Source organism: Epinephelus lanceolatus, chromosome 13, assembly GCF_041903045.1.
Source record: "Epinephelus lanceolatus isolate andai-2023 chromosome 13, ASM4190304v1, whole genome shotgun sequence".
Lineage (NCBI taxonomy): Eukaryota > Metazoa > Chordata > Actinopteri > Perciformes > Serranidae > Epinephelus > Epinephelus lanceolatus.
Window position 1 is genome coordinate 31,935,374 of NC_135746.1, and position 22,914 is coordinate 31,958,287.

Below are 22,914 nucleotides of genomic sequence, written 5' to 3' on the forward strand. Positions count from 1 at the left end.
TTAAACGTAAACTTTGTGTAAAGTGAGTTTCCGTGTTGCAGCTTGCATTTAGATCCATTCGTGCGTAATTGGAAATGAAACTGAGACAAGAGACCTGAACACGCACATACACTTTGAACTTAATTTGAGAATCTAGACAGTGAGGATTCCCAATATGTGAATACTTTAAATATAAATGTGAATAAAACAGGCCTGTGTATCTTTTACAGCTGCTGATATTATTCTAATATCAACAATAATCATAAGGTACCGGTTGGCAGCCTGACAGCATGTTCAGTGACGTGATTCCAGCTCGACCAGTTTAGTTTGCATCGTTGTTTATGAGTAATATTAAATGGGATAATTATTTCAGTATTTAATAACAAAGTAAATTCGTGTAAAAGTGAAGCTCATCTGTGACTTTAAAGGAATTTGTGCCTCCGCGTTCTTGTTTGGGTCAAACCTCATAAAGCAAACAGCATCAGCAGAAGAAGAAAGTAGGTCCAAACCATTTTCTCCACTTACCTCTCTAATGTCAATTGCCATTGTTGGCTGCTGTGTCCGCGTCGCTCCGCCCCTCCATGTGTTGGAGTCTGAGTCCGGCGGGATAAGGGCAACTCGTCTCCTCCTGCAGCCGATCAGCTGGACTTCTTCCCAGGGAGACACAAGAAGCAAGAAGCCGGAGGGAGGGAGGGGGACGCAGGCACAGAGCCGCCGGACAGACCCGACCACATCCAGCCACAGCACGGGGTGTCCGCACCATGTCCTTCAGCCCAAAGCACTCCACCCCCTTCTCAGTCAACGACATTTTGAGCCCGATGGAGGACAGCTACCGGAGGTTTGGAGGTATGGATCCCGCAGCGGGGAGCCTCGGGTCCCAGCTGGGCGCCTACAGGCAGCCGCAAGTCTCCCAGCCCGGTATGCAGCACCATCAGCACCACCAGGCGCAGCAGCAGCATCAGCCGCCTCATCTCCATCACCATCATCACCACCATCACCATCACCACCTGTCCTCCTCTTCATCCTCATCCTCCTCCTCTTCCTCAGCCTCGGCCAGCGCAGCAGCAGCAGCCGCCGCTCTGGGACCCGGCGGGCCCTATCATGTGCCCCACGGGGTGCCGCAGTTCTCCGGGGCCGTCGGAGGGTTCTGCAACGGCGGCATCGGGAATGTCGGAGACTTGCCGTCCTACCAGGAGACGGTGAGGGGCGGAGGGGCGGCAGCGGCGTGGTACAGCAACCCGGAGCCCAGATACCCGACAAGTAAGAGCAGCTTTAATCAAAAGTTTGTTTTCATAACCTGAGAAGTTTGAAAGTTTTCAGTGTGACCTGGGCACTCCGGCCTGCTGCTTTTACGCACGGTGGAAAAATGTTCCTAAAATTTGTCTGAACTAAAAAGTGTTTGAAGTGACGTTTTATTGAATATTTTGTGGCTCCTAATTTTTTTACAATTATCTCCCTGTATTAGGACTTCAAATGGGCCTTCTCAGAATCCAGTTTAGTGACTTTTAAACACTTTAATGTTCAAAGTTTACAGTTATTTAACGTATCTGTGGCGCTATAATGCTAATAACATTTTTAATCATCATATGGTGACCACTTACTCTTTATGGCCCTCCATATAGACTTTAATTGCTTTAAATCTTCTACCTCTTTACATAAACATTCATATAAAACTGTTATAATAATAAATAGCTGATATTTTTGCTTTGATAGTGGGATATAATCTTGAATTTAAGTATAAGCTCAACGCCAATGTTTACTTGTTTTCCCCAGTAAATTTTCGGCTTATTTAATTTTTAAATTTAACATAACTTCATTTCTAAAATGTATTTTTGACAAGACATTTAATTAATTGGTATTTTACTACAACATCAAAATGTCTGATATATTTTAGGATGTGAGTAATTAGGTTTTTTTAAGCTAAATTAAACAATGAGCTCCTTTTTTTAATCATTATCATTGTTTTTAATTACATTTAAACGTTGATTATTTCTTGGCTAAGTTTCCAGATTCATGGGCCCCTCCGCCGGGATGAACATGTCCGGGATGGTGGGCAGCTTGGCCGGGATGGACTCGACCGGCAAGTCCATGGTGACGCTGCACGCCGCGCCGCGGAGGAAGCGGCGGGTGCTCTTTTCCCAGGCGCAGGTGTACGAGCTGGAGCGGCGCTTCAAGCAGCAGAAGTACCTGTCCGCCCCGGAGAGGGAACACCTGGCGGGACTGATCCACCTCACCCCGAACCAGGTCAAGATCTGGTTCCAGAACCACCGCTACAAGCTGAAGCGACAGGCCAAGGACAAGGTCGCGCAGCAGGACGGAGGCGGTGGTGGCGGAGGAGGAGGAAGCGGTGGAGGTCTGTGCACGACGACTCACCGCTCCTCCTCAGTGTCCCCGGTGCTCTCCAAGAACGGTAAGGGGTGCCGGAACGACTCCAGCGGCTCCAACCAGACCGGAAACCGACAGAGCAGCTCGGGGGATGCGATGACTGCGACCCCACAGCAACAACAACAGCAGCAGCAGGTGAACCAGCTGTCATCCACGGAGGAGCTGGAGGATTTGTCTCCAAGTCCGCCGATGGGACTGCACGGTCAGATCAACATGACGCAGACGGACGCGGCGCTAATCGAGTACACAAACAGCATGATCGGCTCCAATTTACTGTACGGGAGAACTTGGTAGGGATACCGGGAGGAGGACAGACGGGAGCGGGCCTGCGGGGCATCAATCCTAGGTTTGATTTTTGGGATGAACCGGCTGGAGGACAGAAACAAGCACCAGACTCTTTTTCTTTCCGTGCGTAAAGTTCCTTCCTTTATGCACACAGGGACTCAAAAGACACTGAGTGGTTTTGAGCAATAAGGTGCAAAAATAAACTGTATATTAGATCCTTGAACGTGGTCTGAATGTTCATAATGTATTTTCGCCTCTTCAAAACAAATATTTGTTAAGTCTTTCTTTTTTTCTGGTAACTGACAGATATGACTGCTGCTGCATTTAAACCATAAAATCTAATTTGTGGAGATTCAGGATGAGGCACGCGCACTGTGCTTGCCACGACAAATTAAATTATTGCAGGTTTATATATGAAGTTAATACAAAATGAAGCAATAGAGGCCGGTTTGAGAAATAATCCCGGGCGGAAGTATACCAGCCGTATCTTGGTTCGTATTAAACGAATTGAGAAATATTTTCATTGGAAGTAAAGTCAGTAAATATTCTTTGTCACAATTTGTTTCCAGTATTAAATAAATAATATTTTCATTTTGGACATTTCAATGTTTTTTTTTTGTGGAGCCTGAAGCAAAAAAAAAAAAGAAGTAGTTCTCAGTGTTTTTAAAATGTATCTTTGGAGCAGCACTAATTTTAATTTTCAGCAGCGGTGGAGTCAGGCGGAAATGTGGATATAAACGAGGTTTGGACCGCCACCGTGACGCTTAAATATACCGGAATATTCACCAGAAAATATTTCAGATGATCTGCAGTTAAATGTGCTGCGGTTTAATCTCAAATACCTCTTTGAGATTGTGAAGAAATCTTTATTCTATTGGGAGTTGTACTCAAAAAAACACGCGACTTTTTAAGTGTTTTTGCTGTTTAAGTAAAATTTAAAATGTACATTTTAAAGTCTATTTTATAGAGGAGATTCCTGTTAGACAAACATAACCCCAACATCACTTTTATTTTACATGTTTTTTGTTAATTTTTCTAAACACATGAAACACTTTGGAGAGATCCATCTCAAAAAATAAGCACAACGGGACACTTTGTCCTTGACTCACTTGTATTTTACAAGTTTTACAGGCCATTTGTCTTAAAAATCACAAGTTACAATACGTTTTTTTTTTCATAAGTCGAATAAAAAGGAAAAAAAATGTACAAGAAGACAATAAAATGAAAAAACATGACATGTCTCCCCTACAAAGAGTCGCCCACCCTGAAAGTCCCAAAGTCCAACATTACTTTGAGTTTAATTCCAGTTGTATCTTCTGGATGGAGGAGGAGGAGGGTAACCTCTGCTGGAGCCATAGCCCTGAAACACACACAAAAAATTAAGTTACAACAAGTTCTGCTTTTAAAAAGAGGCACAATTTAAATACCACAACTACAAAGGCTAACAATACCAATAAAACAGTTCGAGGCAAGTCCATTTGGCAGCTACTCAGTGTAATTTAATTAATTCAATTTATATGTTTCTTTAAATTATATTTTTCTTAAGGAAAAGAAATGGCTAAATTTAGGGTTTTAATTGTGATTGAATGTAAGGTTTTATGTAAAGTGTTAAATTAATTTTATAAACCACCACAATTCAAAAAAATGAAAACACTTTTGTCAAACTTGGCACCTTCTTTTTTATGTTTTATTTTGTCCATTGGAACAACTTTATCAAAGGGCCAGTTTAATTCTCTAATGAGGAAATGGTGCTAATTAAAACCACAGACAGTGAGGTATGTAGGATATTCAGATTAGTTGCTGCTGAATCTTTAAATGTAAGTTTAAATTTTTCTGACTGTCACAAACTAAATTCCATTCACCTCCATTACTTTTTGGTGATGGCAGAAACCTCAGACAGAGTCATAAAGTCAAAACTGTATGGACACTTATGTAGAGGAGTTACATTTTGTGTGTGAACTGACCCTTAAATATTGCTCTCCCACTGACTAAAAATCGCTGGTTGATCACAAACACTTTTAGCCAAATAAACCAAACAAAAACATTTTAATTTGTTTTTTTTAAACACTGAACTTCCTCTAAAGTCTTGTCAGTACATTTGAAACTTTTAAACAAAGCAGAAAACTTTGAGAGAGAAACTGCAGACGCAATGTCCAAATGGGAAAACACTTCTTCAGAACAGAAAGCTGATGACCAATCAGAGCACAGTAAGCATGTGCAATTCATTCATTTTCAGTTTAACGTGTTTCAGTGAGTTTAATTGTCTCATGAATGTAACATGCTTTTTGAAACACCTTGAAAAGTACATAAATTATTCAGATTTAACAGTATCTATATATAAAAAAAAAATGGATAATAGAGTAGAAAAAAAATAGTTGATTAATCAATTAGTTCATTGACTATAAGTAAATCATAATTGAAGTAATTTATGATGCAAAAACATTTAACAGTTTGATACGGTTTTACATACTTGTTATAAATTCAGCATCTTTTGGGTTTTAGACTGTCAAAATAAGCACTTTTTTATACACTTTTTAATAATCTGCTGATATTTTACAGACAATTAATTGATTAATTGAATAAGTAACCAACAGATAAATCAATAACAGAAATAATATGGAAAATACTAGTAGTAAATCTATCAAAAAAGAATCAAGACATCTAAAAAAGTTTAAAACCAACTTTGCATGATGTTATTCTGGAGAATAAATGTCTATTTAAATGTAAAGAAAAAAAAAAAATTAAAGCAGGACTGAAATTGAATATCACAAACAAAAATGCTCCTAAAAATTCACACTAGCATAACGAATGACAAGATTATCTCAAAGGAGTTTCATTCATTTCAGAACAAGTTGAGTGAACTGGGAGGACTGGTTCAGCATCATCAACCATCAACAGCCAATCAGATTTCAGGAATTGTAGCTCTGACTGGGAAATCCAAACTGCCTGGATACAAAACTTCAGCTCTTTACAACTTTTATTAATAAGATGACAGAAATTAAAAGTTTTTAGATTTTAAGTTGTGTAATCAGCCTTTCTAGTCTCTGCTAGCAAAGACAACATGTTGAAGATGAAACTGTGACTCCGCCCACAACTTGTCAGCATACAAATCATGTTTTTTAAGTGAAATCTCACTGACAGATTTTAAGTGTTTACCTGATGCTGTTGCCCCCGGTTGTCTCTCCGATCGTCCCTCCGATCATTCCTGCGATCGCGCCAGTCGTCTCTGCGGTTATCGTAGTGCTGCTGGTAGCTTCCTGCTGCTGTCCCTCCGCGGTTCACGTTCTGCTGATACGCTGACTGCTGCATCTGCGTGGCCCGATCCCAGCCGTGACCCCTGCTGCCCCCATACGGCTGCTGCTGCTGCTGCCTGGAGACACCAACACATCAAACCTGTTTAAGTACATTCTTAACAAGGTCTTAAATCAATACATTTATTTTTAAGAGCGCTGTTTCTGTCTGAAGTGGATACAAAGACCTTGGGAGAAGAAGTACCTGCAGTGGAAATTCAAACATCCCTTAAGATGTTGATGCAGTTTAAACACTTAATCTTTGATCAGGAAGCACAAAATAAAACTCTACTATGTCAGATTTTTCAGGTAATCTCTGAAAATACTTTCCTGTAGTTTCAGAGGGAAGGAAGCCATTACAAACATCTATCAACTTTTAATTAATTTCTGATGAATATGAGCTTTGACTCAAAAAGTGACACACATTATCAGCTGGACAGTTTTATCCAATGTGGATGAAAAGAACCAGGAGTGCACGAATAAAAACCAGGGAGAGTTTTTTTGGTTTAATATTCGGCAGGACTGTAATTAAAAATCAAAAGCTCTACCTGCTTAATTCACCGGGCTGTGTATCATTAATATTAGAACAAATACAATATTGGAGATTTGGTGCCAAATTAGATTTTTTCAAGTGGTTCTGTGTTATAAAACAGGCCAAACTTCTGTATTTAATGACGTTTAAAGTTAGTCAACAACAATAACCAGCAGATATTTTGATAATCTATTAATCGTGTGGCTGCTCCAATGTGATATTTAACTGCTTTTCTTCGTTTTTTATTGTTGGAAACTTAATTTCTTTGTGTTTTAGGACTGTTGATTGAACAAAATAACATTTAAAGACATCAGTTTGCACTCTGGGAAAAACTGACCGACATTTTTCTCTATTTTTTTTTATCTGCAGATTCACTAATAAAAATGATAATCATGAATTGTAGCTCTTAAAAAGAACCTAAACATAAAAAAGCAAAATACAGCTGAACTGATCAAAGTTATGATTTAGGTTTGGAAGTGCCTGACCACAAAGAAGGACCAGCTTTCTCTATTTGATTCTTCAACCTCTGCCCTTAACTCAGCAAGTCCCATATTTATTAAAAACCCCCAAAACAAGTCTGATTTTATCACTCAAGAAGTTTAGATGTTCGTGTTGTGGTGATTTTCCAGCCAACTGATAAAATGCAGGACCCTCTGATCCAAAAAGCGAGGCGGTCTTTAACTCTGCTTTTAAGTGACCTCCCTAAAATCCCCATCGGCGGGCGTTTACTGAGGGATTGAGCTCTCAAAGACATAAAACAGCCTCTCCTCTCTGATGACTTTGCAAAGATGCACATGAAAGAAGAGTATGAAATGAACCATATTCACATATGGCTCGGATCACCCTCATCCCGTGAAATTAGGCGGGCCGCATTGCGTCCGTGGGACTGAGCGTCGAGTCGGCACGCCACGGCCATCCAAACCAACTGTTGGACAATGTGTCAATGCAGCAGTGATATTAAAAGTCTCTTCTTAGTAACAATGAGGAGAGAAGAAACTAAGAGCAGCAGCCCCATCCCTCATTACTGAACCATGTCACACTCTGGCCAGTGCTGGACTTAACCAATAATCCCCTCTTCTCCAAGTTCCTCCTGCGTTTCATTTGGTCCGGTCCTGAGTAGTTAAAGAAACTGTTTTCAGTCGCCACTAATAACTACTGACCTGAGGTGACACCGAGCCACAATGGGCCTGAAAAGTTGAACTGGAGAACCTGATTAGGACTTTGGAGAGGGTCTGGAGCCAGAATCAATAGCCGGACTGTGCGGCGCAGGGAGTGACGCGGCCTCCAATAGCATTAGCGATGCCTCATTAAGTTGCACAAACCTCCTCGAGAGAAATTTGTTTTAGAGCGACAGGGAGAAATCTTAATTCAGCAGCAGCAGCAGCCCCCCCGACGGAGGAAAGCAGAGTAAAATCTACAAGAACCACAAACCTTGACATGTTAAATACACTGTGGTTGTAAAAAGGAAACGTACAGAGGGAAGTTTGAAGGAATGGATGTGGAAATTTCAAACCAACTTTCAATGCCGTGGTCGATAAAGTCCTTGGCTGATAGTGTAACAAAGACTAAGTCCTATTTTTGAGTTTAAAGGATGAAAACTAACACTTCCCCTCTTTTTCCTGAATCTGTGTTTATATCAAACTTAGAGGGAAATGCCAGAACGTTAACCATGAACTTCCAGTGACAGTCACAAAATGCATGTGCACAAAAACGCAGACAAACCAGCCGACTCACCTTGGATATTGAGGCTGGTGGAAGGAGGGAGGTGCTCCCAGCAAACTGTTCTGTCTGGAATCTGCGGAGAACAAAAGACGACATGTTCAGAAGTGGTTCTGGTGAGCTAAGTTTGAAGTTTAGAAAGACGCAGAGAGGAAACAGACCAACGATAAACGACAATTTATCCTCAGTTTGACCTTTTAATGCAACATGGAAACAGCAGAACGAGCAGGTTGTTTTTCTTTTGTGTGCTACCTCAAACTTAAATTCACTTAAAATATTCAACGTGATAATTAAAAAAGGAGACACACTTCACATTCACATCACCTGAGTCGACTTTTCTGAGTTAAACTGCGATGGAACCTGAGAAAATCCTCCAGTTTCATTGTTTAGAGGCGAAAACTTGAAGGATTTGACATTAAACATGGATACTAATTAACCCAATTCAGGTCAGCTTTAACCTTGAAGATTAAAAAAAAAAAGAAATGGAAAAAGAAAAATACCAACTATTTCATTTCTGTCATGGATACAGAATGAATCAGTTGTCATGATAAAATTAAGCTCTTTCAAAACGTCGAATCGCGGCGGCTCTGGAGGGTGGAGGTGGAGGGTGGGAGACGAGGGAGAGCGGGAGCGCCACATTTGCATTTTTTGTTCAGAAAATGAAATAAGCATTCAGCCGGCAGCATTGTGGACGCCTCAAGTACCCTGGTTCCATCGCTGCAAGCCCTTCACAAAGACACACTTAAAAAAAAAAAAAAAAAAAAAATAGAGAAGGAGAGAGAGAAAAAAAAGGAGCTAACGGCTTCTTCCAGATTCACTGTTGCCAAGGCGATGACCAGCTGCGAGCCGCAGACTTGTTTGTTTATAGGGGCAGGCCTGCTGAGTGGCTCAGCTCAGGGTGGGTGAAGGGTGCCATGAAAAGAACCCTGAGGCTCACAGTTACAAACCTGGGAAGGAGTTGGTGTTACAAAAAAAAGGATTTAGCTGATACCAGTTGACAGAAGGCAAAACTGAGTGTAGATGTTATCAGGCTGGGCAGTGTGACCAAAAATGAACATAACAATAACTTTACATATTTACAACTAGGGATGCGACTAATTATTATTTTCTTGATAGATTAATTTGTTTAGACCTGAAACAATCAGATCAATCGATTAGTAAAATGACAGAAAAGGACATTTTTAAAGGGGACCTATTACTGTTTTCCTTAATTACTGTCATATATATCATATTACAGAGGCGGCTGTTCATCTTAAATGTGGCCAAAGTTTAAATTAATAAGGTAAACCTTCATAAAAGTAATTCCTGTTGGCAAAAACCTCTATTTCAGACCGCTCTGATTACTCCACTTCCAACTTTTTTTCTACTTTTGAGACAAGCTGACGTCAGCTCGTGCAGATTTCTTTACAGGGTGATCTGCTCCAGGTACGCTACTGCAAGTGTTTACATTATGTAGCCTACACTACTGCATGTAGCTACATGCTAATGTCAGGTAAACACGTAATCTTGGTTGTCGATGTCGTAAATGTTTCCCCGATTTCGGATCATATTCCTGCCGGAACATGTTCAGTTGTGTTTAGAGGCTTTTATTGGTGATGTTTTGCGGTAGAACCTGCCGCTATCCTTCATTAGTCATTCCGCAGCTGCAGTGTTGGTGCCCAGATGCAGGAGAACCAGAGGCGCTGACCAATCAAAGCAGACTGGGCTTTTTCAGGAGGAGTGCTTAAAGAGACACACACTAAAATGGAGTGTTTCAGACAGAGGGTGAATAAAGGTGTTCCAGCACAGACAGTGTGAGGGGGAAAAACAAGTTTTTTGACCATCAAAGCGTGTAAATATGCTAGTATGAATCCGAAAAGAGCACAGAAGGTCATCTTCAAGCAAATATTCTATTTTCAGCTTCTCAAATGTGAATGGTTCTTCTAAAGTCAGATTTCTATCCAAATGTAGCACTAACTCTTAATAAAATCTGCAAACAAATATTCATTCAGATAAACAGTCTGTAGCAAGTGCCATAAAACTACTAGAGAAGAAGAGGATACAACGAGAGGAGGTCATTCGCAGAGCCCCAGTCACAGCTCGAACAATGAAAAACATGATAAAAATATGACATTATTGTTTGTTTCATGTATTAATATGATAAGGTTACAGTCTCCTCATACCTCTGCACATGTGATATTTTAAGGTCTTCAGTGACATTAAAAGGTACATGCTTAGTGTACGTCCATTTTGTTTTGTTTTTATCAATACATCAACTTTTTCACCTGAGTCATTTCCACTCACTTTCCAAAACAGGTGGATAGACACGCACTTTCTGATAGTCAACTAAATATCTCTGGGTTTAGGACTTTTGGTGAGACAGGACATTTGAAGATGTCACGTTGGACTCTGGAGACATGTTATGGACCAAATGATTCATTGATTAATCTAGCGGATAACAGGCAGATTAAACCATGATGAAAATAACCATATGTTGCAGCCTTATATCTGTTATTTTTCTGATTGATTTGTTTAGTCAGAGAGAAACACACCCATTATGAGTTCCGAAAGACGGAGAAAGAAGGTAACATCATGTGACTGATTATTTTGTCCAACCAACAGTCACAACTCAGACACAACTCAAAGAAACTCAATTTAAAACACCATTTGAAAAGGTAGAACCAGAAAATATTTGGGAGTTCTTCCTTTAACGTAATGATTTAAACAACAGTTCAATCCCCAAAGTAATTGCAGATTCATTTCAGCTCTACTTGCATCACAAACACACACACAACCAAACCACCACATTCTCTAGTACTTTCCAAATTCCGTTGAAACTACCATCCCAGCTGTATATATGTAAATATGTATTTATATGATCTGAGAGTTTGTATTTTAAAATGGTTCATGATTTTACTCATAATGTTTCTGGATATTTAGCTTTAAATGGATGAAGAAATTAACATGATGCGAGATGAGGTGTTTTCTGGGAACTGGGAAAACTTTTACTATACATGACGACATCAGCCTAAATAACGTCTCTCCTGGCTTTTAGCCTCAATACATTTTCAGTTTTCAGTTTTCAGGTGTTCTGGTTATTGTGGTAGTTTAGCCACAATAGAAGTTCAAACATTCATGCCTCCATCAGATTAAACTGAAATATCTTTGATGATCATCTGAATTGGCATACTAGTTTATGACCAAATACCTGCAGAACTAATGACATCCCCATCAGCACCATCAGCACTTTGCGTTAAGTGCTAGTTAGCTAATGTTGGCATGCTAGCACGCTAAACTAAGATAGTGAACATGAAAAACATTATACCTCCTCGACAACGACATGTAGGCAGCATCCTACATTAACATTAAAACTTAGAAATTAAATTTAAAAAAATAATGACGAAACAATTTTTTTTTGCTGCAGGTTTACAAATCTTCTGTGCAAAAGGAGCCTCGATCATGTTGGATGATCGAAACTCATCAAAGCAAAAATTCAGTAGTGTCTAAAACTTTGGGATACTGAGGGGCGAATATTAAGCGCTTTGGAACCAACATAAATCATTAACGAGGAAGAAAAGGATTAAAATAATCTGTTTTATGACCTGGTAACTTAAAAGGGAAGTGAGGCAGGAAATATTCAACCAGTTCTCTGCTGCAAAAAGTAGTAAACACAAAATTATCAGCCAGCAGGCAGACTGCTGTCAGCACATTATCATTTTGTTTTTGTCATTCAGTTTTCATGTTTGATTATCTCCTCCACCAACAAACTTTAAGTGGACCACCCAGTTGGGCTCCAATTATAACTCCACAACACTCTGGTCTTCTTTTCCTCATCGCCAGCGATGACTCAAAAGAGAGAATTACAAGTGGACACCTGTCAATCTCCTTAATTAACAATGATCTGAAAGTGTATAGACCTCCAGTCTGTGTCGGACAAAAGCCAACAAAGGATTACGCTTTAAATCCTTAAAACATGCTGTGTCCACTGTATTAACGCGGGGATTACAACCACGCTAAACAACTAAACGTCTCTCTCCACCTCTTTTCAATTAGTTCAGCGACTATTTGACTCAGCTCCCGTCCAGCCGGCTCAGGTCTGACAACAGATGCAGTACAGTAACTTTTCTGTGGACAGACGGACTCACAAAACTTCATCTGCCACTGCTGCTTCACAAGACGAGTATACAGTTTAGAAAAGATTAAAACCTCTAAATGACAGACAGCTGAGCGTGCTACGGTTAAAATCCGAAGTAGAAGATTTCTCTGGTGTCAATATTTATCACAAAGAATAATTAAGACCCGATGATACCTGACTTCCCGTACAAAATAAACCAAATTTCTATAAAACTGTTGGAGCAGAGAATAAATCAGAACAACTAAGAATGTGACAAAGAATTCAATACTATGGGCACATTTTGTTCAGTACCCAAAAAGCCTTGAGGTACCAAGCATTATGAATTACATCAAGCAGAAAAAAATGACGTGCAATACATTTAACGGTGTTCCACTCTTACAATTTATATCCAATAAAACTATTCTTATAGGTAAACCTCAAACCTCTCTCACTTATTTCTTGGTTTTTAATTACATCCTTGGAGTCGATAAATACAGAGTTATTGTCAGGTCCTTGAATACCTTCTAACCTACTACAGAAGAAGTTTCTGGTAAAGTCCTGATGAATGGTTTTCAAGCTGCATCTCTGAGGTTTCAGAGCTGACATCAATGTGGGAATAAATTCACTTATTGTGAGAAGAAACGACAGAAATCTCCTGGCTTATCCTGAAGTATTAAAAAGTAAATCTAACGTTTTATAGGACATTTCTAAGACTTTCTTCTTGACATAAGAGAAAAGTTTTGTGAAAATACGGAGAATAGAAATCCTGTCATCACCAAGACCACATGAATGTGGTGACTCCTTGTTATTGAAGTTGGTTCGCCAGTCAGAGTGAGCAGCTATTATGTGCAATTGTTATTCTCAAGTGGCTGGGGAGTTGGGAAGCTTATCAGCCACTGTGGCCGCTGGATGAATCCGTTACTTTGCTGCCCTGGTTAAAATTTGGTGTCACTGTGTGTCAAAGACAATAATGGCCACCAGCAGAGATTCCCTGGCTGGTTATTAAACACCAGCTGGTCTGACTGCAGCGCACAAAGCCCTGCAGCATGTTTCAGAGGCAGCATGTTGACACATCACGGCAGGAGGTAGCAGCGCCGTCAAAGGGGGAAGTTAACTTTGGTTTCAACCCTCTTCAGAGCGCATCACACACCAAATCAAACGGGATCCTCCCGGATGCTTTTATCAGAGGGGGCCACTGTGTCCAGCGGACCCACTCGACAGTCTCATTACTGGCCCAGGTCTCCCACAACGCTAATCAGCAACCAACCCCCCTTCCAAAAAAAAAAAAAAATCAAAAAAAAAAAAATCACAAAAGCTCAGAGCAGCAAAGCCTGCAGTGATTACTGGCCAAGCAGAGGATTGGCCCTGAGAAAGTGTAATCTGAACAAAAGCAAGTCTCTGGCCTCCTGCTGCAGAATAAGGCCTACTTGTCTGGATAATCACATTCCTTGGGATGGCGATATTATAGTTGATTAAGTCCAGATTTTACCATTAATGTTAAACAGAAATCAGAGTATTTTAAAATAAGTTGAATAATTCCAGGTGCTGATAGTTAAAAATCTTATTTTAGATCAAAGTTGAGCATGTGATGGTAATCGCTTGAGGGAAAAGTCACAGAGTCACAGCTTTAAACATTCAAAATTATGCAGAAATCAAATCTAATACCAGTGCTACCTTTGAAAATGCCATTTAAGCTCCTGGTGCTTGATATCATAAACTTGATATAATAAATATAACGAGAATCAGCCACACTGAACATTGGCAAATACTCCTATTAGCTAAAGTAATAATTTCCCCAACGAAGATGGAAAATGTTGAGATCTAAAAAGAGAATATCCTGGACTGCTAATTGGTGAGTCTAACATTAAGAACGAGCAGCAGAGGCCAGGGGAGGTGCTACTGCAATCCGGAGGAGCCAAAACCCCCCATTTGCATCAAGTGCCACCAGAATAGCTGCGACTCCCCCGCACGCCATCAGTGGGCAGATGAGATTATTCATCTACTTGCAAATTGGCACATCAAAGTCAAACTGCAGAAGAGCTGGCAGAGGACCACGGGGCCGAGGCCGAGCACATACCGTGATTAGGAGAGAGAGATTTTGCCTCCACGTGTGATGACGCTCAACAGTCCCTCACGTGATGAACAGAAGGCAGATATGTAATCATATACACCAAATTTCTTTGAGTCTTAAAAGGAAAATTTTCCATCTTTTTGTGGATTTTTCTAATAAGTGCTGACAGTAAATGTAGTCAATTGAAGCAACAAAATTTTAATGCGTGCAATATTGACGGAGAAAGCGGAGTTGCCGGCTGTGCCTTCATGTACCAGGATGCATTGCACGGAAGCTTTGTGAGCCAAAACATACTGTTCGGTCAGTAGTCATCGGCCCTCTTGGCCCTGCTGGTCTTGGTCGTCTTATCCAGTTTATCCTCTGGATCTTGGAGAAGATCTCCAACAACCTCTGTCCAAAACTTTCATGCAAAGTAATGCACTCACAAGTAATGTGTGAATCCTACATATGCAGCCGCAGCCTCTCTCTGTTGCACTTCTTTGGCCGTATACTCTGGCTCGAATAATTACAGCTAAATATCCAACTGAGCCAAAACACTGAAATGTATCCTGTCCATAACATCCTCAGCACTCATATTTTGGGATATCTTTTCACTGTTGGAGATGTAGTTAGTTTGCAGAACAAGGAAAGAGAACAAGGAACAATCCAAGCTGAAACAGTCTGTAGTGCTTCTTCGTGCCCAACAATGCCATTGTAACATCAAATGATGGCGCTGGATGCTGTTAGAACAGAGTTTGCTGCTTTGAACTCAGCTTTCTTGGTCAGTACAGCATGCACTGAGGAATTATTGCTTCAGCTGACTTCGTTTACCATCAACACTGATTGGTTATCCATATAAATGGTTGTGAATTTTCCCTTTTTTGAACAAATAATCTTTTTCTTATCCAGGCACTGCAGGTAAGTATAATGGAAAATATGGTCCTGTGCAGAGGTAGGTCTTATGTAGAAACACAGTTATTAGAGCTATTAGGTTCAGTGGTAGGTTTAACGCTTTGAAACATCATTAATGTGGACTTTCATGCAGAAAAGCTTGACTCTTTTAAGACTCTCTTTTTGTTTCATTAAGACCTCATAAAGTCAAATTCAAGACTATTTAATGACTTTTAAGGCTTCATATTTATAAAGTTCAATTTGAGACTTTTAAAGGAGCCGTAGAAACCCTGAAGAAGTAGGTTCTCTGCTCTAGCTCAAGGACACATCGGCAGGCCACACAACAGCAGGTGAGGAGAGAGGGAATGCTAATGGCACTTGTAAACTAGCAGAGTACTTATTGGATCTTGGAGCTGATGTTGGTTTTGTTCATTACTTTTCCTATTTGATACTAGTTTTCAAAACTTGTGTTAGAGACACAAACTGCATTTAACCTGCATGATCTTTGTTTTAAAACAAAAGATATGACCATGACTAGAGTCATCCCACACACATATCTGTGCCCCCGATCTGAGTCCTTAAGAGCTGTGTACCCAATACTTGTATATACACACACACCTAAACACTGATGAAATATGTATCTGACTACTAGTATCTAAATTGTATTCTCGACACCACCGTAACTTAATGATTAAAAGATTTTGGTTCTTTTAACTGTGTTTTAGAAAAGTTTGTATTTTTCTGGTCTTAAATGCAGCGGCACATATAATCGATCCAACTGTTCTATCGTAGTGAAGTAGCAGCTTTTTCTGACATCATATCCACAGTATTTTCTTTGTCCAGTTTTTCCTGCGTAAATAACCTCTGCAAAAACCAACAGCAATTGTCCAACCCTAACTGTATATGTCTTCCCCCCGTCTTCATTAAAACACATTTATACAAGAATGTGGCATCATGCGTGTGTGGTGGTTGTGTTCCTCCACCAACAAGATGCTGTTTACATCAATTCTCTGCCCAGACTGTTATGTAGTGAAGATTTTGAAAGAATTTATAAAAATTACTAGTGCATTTTTTGGCAAATCTTCAACATGTCAGCACAAAAGATCTAAACAATCACCACAGTATCATGAGCACCCAAGATTAATGTAATCGATTCAGTGTCCTTTTGTTCCTGAAATATGATGCTTAAAAATGGCCATTAAAGTTAATGGCCAGAAGAGTTATGGCAGAGATATCACGTTCACGAGAACGAGACGTATGGACGACCTGAAAACATGATGCCTCTGGGCGGCTGTGGCTCAGAGGTAGAGCGGGTCGTCCACCAATCAGAAAATCAGCGGTTCGATCCTAAATTGCTCCCGATGATGCGTCCATTGGTGTGTGAGTGTGTTAAAAACTGAGTAGCAGGTGACACCTTGTATGGTAGAATGTGTGTGTGTGTGTGTGTGTGTGTGTGTGTGTGAATAGGTGAATGTGACTCGTAGCGTAAAAAGCACTTTGAGTGCTCGGATGACTAAAAAGGCGCTATACAAATGCAGGTCCATTTACCATTTACAGAGGCATTATAGGAGCATTCGCACGCCAAGTTCCCCCCCAGCTGTCTTTAACTTTGGGGCATTACAAAACTTTTGCTAGCCTTAAAAAACAGCAATGATTGCATAAAGTTGCTATTTTTTAATGTAGAATGACCACAGAGTGAAATGCAAACAGTAATAACCACCTTGTGCTATAAGTAAATAAAAAGCATACAACTGCTGTTCCAAAGAGAAGTGTGCAATCTATTGATAGCCTTCATACATACGTAATGCTTTAGCTTACAGGTCAATTGAAAATGTCATCACAGTCTTTTTAAATGAACTAGTTCACGGATTTTTTTAAACATCCTCTTTAGAAACCATGGAAGGTCTATTATTATTAGACTAGTAGCTACAAATACTGTCAAAAGAGCCAAAATGAGTTTAATGTTCCATCTTTACTAATGCAGTTCTGGAAATAACACGCTTTATTCCATACCCGAATTTAGCCCTTTTTGACGTTTTGAGTATGGATGAAATAAAATAATAGACTTGACGATTTATCACTGCATCGTTGGTTTGCAGACTGAGAAAATATGTTCTAGATATGGGACTTAAAAGCTGACTTCACTTGGTGCATTGTGTTCAGTAATGGCACTGATCACTCTATCCAGCCACCAGCTGGCAACACCCACATGTAGGCTGTGACATTAATGTTAGCTATCATACATTTACTTACCATACAAAAACTGATGATGTGTGCTTATCTGGTGACAGTTGAATACTTTTTCATTGGTTCACTTTCTTTAACAAAGTTGTGATTAGCTTTTAACTTGTCAAGGCTTTTTTGGGTGGGTGAGCCTTGCTTGCTTTACAGAGGAGGAAAGTCATCCAATTCACCTGTTCAACAACAAGCCAGTCTATTTTACATTTCTCAATTGTAAATTGCAACTTTCTTTTCAGGTGTAGTTACAGCAGCTTGTGTGTGCAAGTGTGAACAACAGCGCTGTTTGTATGCATGTGTTAGAGACAGACATGGAAATTAAATGAATTGCATGAATATAAAATGATGGCTTCATGTAGGAGTAGGAAAAATTACATTGCCCCCAAATCACAGTATTTATGGGCATTCTGAGTTATCTTGGGCCATTTTTGCCCTTTGCTCACATTCATTTCTAATGTTGTCTCCACATAAATTAAAAATGTTCCAATAAAAGGAGTCCCATGTAATCTGTGGTGCAAACACAGCAGAGGTAAATTCAAATACACAATAAACCTATTGTAGTTTAACCAGCACCTCTCAGGATGTATGTATGTATGTTTGTATGTGTGTGTGTGTGTGTTTCTTACGTTGGAAGGGCTGATGGCCGCCACTGTGTGGAGCACGGTAGTTTCCTTGTTGGTAGCTGCTTGGAGGTGGGGTGTTACTGTACTGTCCTCCACCATGTTGATTTCTGCTCAGACTGTGACTGAAGGAAGAGAGAGAAGTTGTGCTGTAAGAATCTAATTCATTCATTCATTTTCCATAACCACTTGTTTGGGGTTGCGGGGGGCTGGATCCTATCCTAGCTGGCATTGGGCGTGAAGTGGGGTACACCTTGGACAGGTCGACAGACTACCACGGGGCTGACACATGGAGACAGACAACCATTCACGCTCATATTCACACCTATGGACAATTTGGAGTCACTGATTAACCTGCATGTCTTTGGACTGTGGGAGGAAGCCAGAGTACCCAGCGAAAACCCACGCTGACATGGGGAGAACATGCAAACTCCACACAGAGGGGATCCCCCACCCCGAGGTTCTATTCTCCTACCCTGGGTTTGAACCAGGAGCCCTCTTGCTGTGATGCGACGATGCTAACCATTGCAACCACTGCTTGTTCTTGTGAATCTCATTCACAAGAACAAAAGATCTGTTATATTTTTATCTCGCTCAGTGACAGCTGGGATAGGCTCAAGCACTCGTTCTAAAATGAAAATGAAGCTGGGGGTGTCTTTCACTTAACCTTTCCTGGCAAGCACTAAAAGAGAGGATGGGGATGAAGTGGAGTTGGTTTATTTTCTTATCCACAGGTAGGTTTGCTTCGTTAGCTTGATAAAGTATCGGCCTTTCCATTACAACAAAAGCAATGTGCAAATAGTACAGCCGCGGCTTGCAGTTTACTCATAATCAATGTACGGAGGAGGGGCCAAATTTAAATGTAGTGTTTACAAACAGTAACCGACAATTTCTGCATAGTACGCTTTTTAACTTCTATCAAAATGGTTTCAAAGTCAGTTATGCTTGTATGAATTGTGAACACAGTCCTGCAGATTTATATGATGTGACATAAGAAGACTGTGGGTCTGCAGGTAGAGCGGGTCGTTCACTCATCGTCAGGATGGTAAATCGAGTCGGCGCTGATCTGAGTCAAAATTGTTAAGCATTATATAAATGCATCCCATTTAGATGATGATACCTAATGAAAAATGTTTTTAAAAAAGCTGTTTTCAGATGGGAACCTGCACTGTATAAGAGGTGTACAACACTGACTGGAGTCCAGTACTGGCTTCATGCCTCAGACTGGACTTAACACATCTCTCAGTCAATGATCTGAAATCAAACCAAAACAAACAATCCCTTTCTTAACAACTGTCTCCAGGTTTTCCTGCTCACCATCCTCCGAGCACCTGCCTCCGTGGCCCCATCAAGGCACATAACTGCCTGAATTACTGAATTAACAACTTAGTTTAGCAGGAAAAAGAAAAAAAAATTGGAATACATTCTGTTTCTTCAAATCCGTGCATAATTAATTCCCAAACACGCCACAGTCGGACGGAGCCAGATGTTCAATTATTCACATTTCCTTAATGATAATATCAATGTGTGGAGGAGAGAGCTTAGATCATAATCAAGGATGGCTAGTTAATGGGGAGCCTTAGTGGGGGGATACAAACATTTTAACACATTTTCCATTTTAAAATACTGTACTCTTCTTCCAAATCTGAATACTGAGTCACTGCAGAATCAGCCGTCATTGTTTATCAGTTCTTAGTATAAAATAATATCATCATACCCTGCAGGATGTTTTACAAGCAGGTGTGTGTTTCTGCCTCTTTATTAAGCTGTGGAAAATGGAAAAGGATTTTACAGTCTACTGTGTTTTTCTGTGTGTATTTCATAAGACTGATATCATGAGTGATGTTTCAAGTGTGGATGGAAAAAAATATAGCTTAAAAATCTGATTTTTATGGATATTTTCTGTGCTCAAGACGTTTCTTTTCCAGGTGTATAAAAATTCCAGACACTGCACAAGCCTTGCAACTCAACTACCTGTCTGCATTTGAATTATATGGAAATTTACTGAGCAAATCTATTGTGTTTTTCAGGTACCTAACCTACAGTATCAGTGGTGACACTGGACAATGCCTGACTGGTCAAAAATATGTTTTCATGTGTAGTTTCATGTGTAGCTTAATAAAAGAAAATTAAATCCCAAATTTCTCCATTTATGGGCCCAAGAGAGAATAAAAAATAGGTATCTCTATAACAACAGTAATTCTGTAGATTCGACAGACCCTGCAGACGGACAGATGTGACTTCTTCAGTGTTTTAATGGGTGTTACAGTGAACAGTAACAGAAAATATTTACCCCAGAGCCCGGAAGCCAGACTGGTCCAGGTGAGCCTGCTGCCTGTTCGGGTTAAAGCCCAGCTGAGGCCTCCATGGTTCCCGGTTCCCCTTCTCCCAGTCCCCTGGCTTCAGGACCTTATTGGGTATCCTGACAGAAAAAACAAACAGAGTTAAAGCTGCACCACTAAAGATTTTACTCTAATGTGAAAAAACTATAAATCACAGAGGAAACAGTGCTGGAATCTCTACTGAAATCCTGCAGACTGTCTTAGTCTGATGTTTCTCATTTAACCAAAAAATGCCAATTAACTGAAACCTAACTTGTACTACAGTTATGAAAAATAATGAATATATTCTGATCACTGCCCCACATGTACCAAGTGTTGGTGTACATTCATTTTTTTCTATCATTTTTAATAGAGGCCTTTGTGTATTTTGGGAATAAATCAACAAAATGAGCATTTTGAAGACACCACTGTGGTCAATTCTGATGGACATTAAAGGTCCAGTGTGTAGGATTTAGTGGCCTCTAGCGGTGAGGTTGCGGAAGTGCAACTTCTCCTGTAGACCAAGCATAAGGAGAACTACAGTGGCTAACACAGAATGCAAAAGGCCTTTCCTAGAACCAGTGTTTAATTTGTCCCTTCTGGGCTACTGCAGAAACAACATGGTGAACTCCATGGACAAGGACCCGCTACATCAGTGGATATAAACTGCTCATTCTAAGGTAATGGAAACACAACAATTCTTAGTTTTAGGTGATTATCAACTAATGAAAACATGGTTATGAATATGATAGACCATTTCTGCCAATAGTTGCTCCTAAATCTGCCACAGTGGACCTTTAGACATTTGTTGGACTAAAGGATTAAATCGAAATAACAACTGATTGACTAGTAACTAATACAAATATAGATAAAAAATAATAAGAATCACCAATAGCTGACATTGTCCAAGAAAGTGATGTAATAAACCTTCAAAGTAAAATTCACAATTGCATCTCAAAACAGAAGCAAGCAAATTAAACTGGACTCACCACAAACAACAAATATACTTTGTGGGTTTTAAAATCTACAAAGTCAGTTTGCAATATAGCTTTTTTTAATTGTCCTGGTGATATTCTACATTTACTGTCGGCAAACACCATGAAAAGGCTAAAACCAACAGTGAATGTATCCACTAACAAGTATTGTGTGTGAATCAAAACCAGATATATCTTCTTCCTTTGTGTCCAAAAATTATTAAAAACACACCAGTGAGTGCACTGGGTGACATGTCCCTTCATTACCATGAACACACACACTGTAGTTTATTGTGACTGTCCCACATACATGATTCCCCAAATACTCACTAGAGCACTAAATGTGGATTAAATTTGCTGCTGAAAATAGTCCCCAACAAATGCACTATTTCCTCCTGTTTGATACGAACTACAGTGACCAGCTGTTTTAGGAAACTACTGAGCGTTTTCTGTAAATCAACCAATGAGCTTAGCGCTGAGAGCCACAGACAGGAAGTCCGAAAGCACAGAGAGTCTGGCTAACATGTTGTTTTTTCTTACATTAAAAATTTAGAATATCACCAGCCTTTAATACTAAGAAAAACATCCCAATAACAATCTTTCCACTGTTTCAGTATTTCTGAGATAAAGTTTAACAAAACAAAAAGTCTCACTTGGCTCCAGGAAGCATGACGGCCTTGAACACAAAGCCATCTGCATATTGGGGATCCCTGAACTTCACTCTGGAAAGCAGAAGAAATTGAGGACAAAAAGAGTTCCATTAGCTCACTTTTTTTATTATGAAAAGGAACATCTTAAAAAGTAAAAACCTCCCCTTCAACAAAGAGATCCTGAGGTTGTGATGTCTGAAGCTGAGGATTATTCTTGTGATGGAGTGTTGTCATTTTCGACCTGCCTCGTCTACTTCACCCTGTCATTTTCCACATGCTCCTGGATGTCTTTTCTCTCTCAGAGAAAGGCTGCACACTTACATTATTATAATGAAACGTGGGTGTACAGATACACAGCCGAACACTGTGATGGGTCTAAAAATAATCTGCTTTGGAGCTATGCTGCAAAGATCTGGATGTAAGTAAATCACTGAATCGCAGGGACAAAATATACAGGAAAGAGGGGAAAAACATGAAGGTATCTACCTGAGATGGTTTGTTTACATAAAGTATATGTATGTGTACATGTACACAGAATACTAAGTACTGCTAACAGTCAGCTGTGAGTCCCGCACTGTGATGCTACATACATACAAAGGTTTGCTGTGTTTATTTCTAACTTCTTTGTGCTTCAAATTGCAGGTTTTATTTACACAGAAGGGGTGGACAAAATAACAGGAACACCTTACCATGACCACAATCAGCCACAACATTAAAACTACTGATTACTGACTGATTACTGACTGACAGGTGACGTGAAATACATTGATCCTCTCGTTTCAATGCAATGTTTTGCTCGGAAACCTTGGTATGACAAGCACCGTCCACCCAAACACTGCTGCAGACCAAGTACCTCCTGATGGCGGTGGCCCGCCCAGCAGGACAGC

General features: G+C 40.0%; 2 protein-coding genes across 3 annotated transcripts in view; one reads left to right on the top strand and one right to left on the bottom strand.

Moving 5' to 3' along the window:
* The first annotated feature begins 592 nt into the window (after nt 1-592).
* nkx2.4b (NK2 homeobox 4b) lies at nt 593-3,244 on the top strand. 2 transcript variants are annotated; one of them, XM_078174037.1, is made up of 3 exons: nt 617-897; nt 1,027-1,239; nt 1,982-3,244. In XM_078174037.1, the coding sequence occupies exons 1-3, from the start codon at nt 741-743 to the stop codon at nt 2,656-2,658; spliced, it is 1,047 nt and encodes a 348-aa protein (XP_078030163.1). In that variant the 5' UTR covers nt 617-740; the 3' UTR covers nt 2,659-3,244. The 2 variants fall into 2 exon arrangements, with proteins under 2 accessions (XP_033504964.1, XP_078030163.1); XM_033649073.2 differs by having other exon boundaries at nt 593-1,239.
* A 498-nt stretch (nt 3,245-3,742) lies between these two features.
* The window catches only part of xrn2 (5'-3' exoribonuclease 2), a 50,081-nt gene continuing 30,909 nt past the window's right edge, over nt 3,743-22,914 (bottom strand). Inside the window, exons 26-31 of the mRNA XM_033649422.2 lie at nt 22,031-22,099; nt 20,376-20,504; nt 18,089-18,207; nt 8,206-8,266; nt 5,806-6,019; nt 3,743-4,009 (exon numbers count right to left, since the gene is read on the bottom strand). Of these exons, the coding sequence (XP_033505313.1) occupies nt 3,947-4,009; nt 5,806-6,019; nt 8,206-8,266; nt 18,089-18,207; nt 20,376-20,504; nt 22,031-22,099 (655 nt within the window). The 3' untranslated portion in view covers nt 3,743-3,946. The remainder of the gene's footprint in view (nt 4,010-5,805; nt 6,020-8,205; nt 8,267-18,088; nt 18,208-20,375; nt 20,505-22,030; nt 22,100-22,914) is intronic.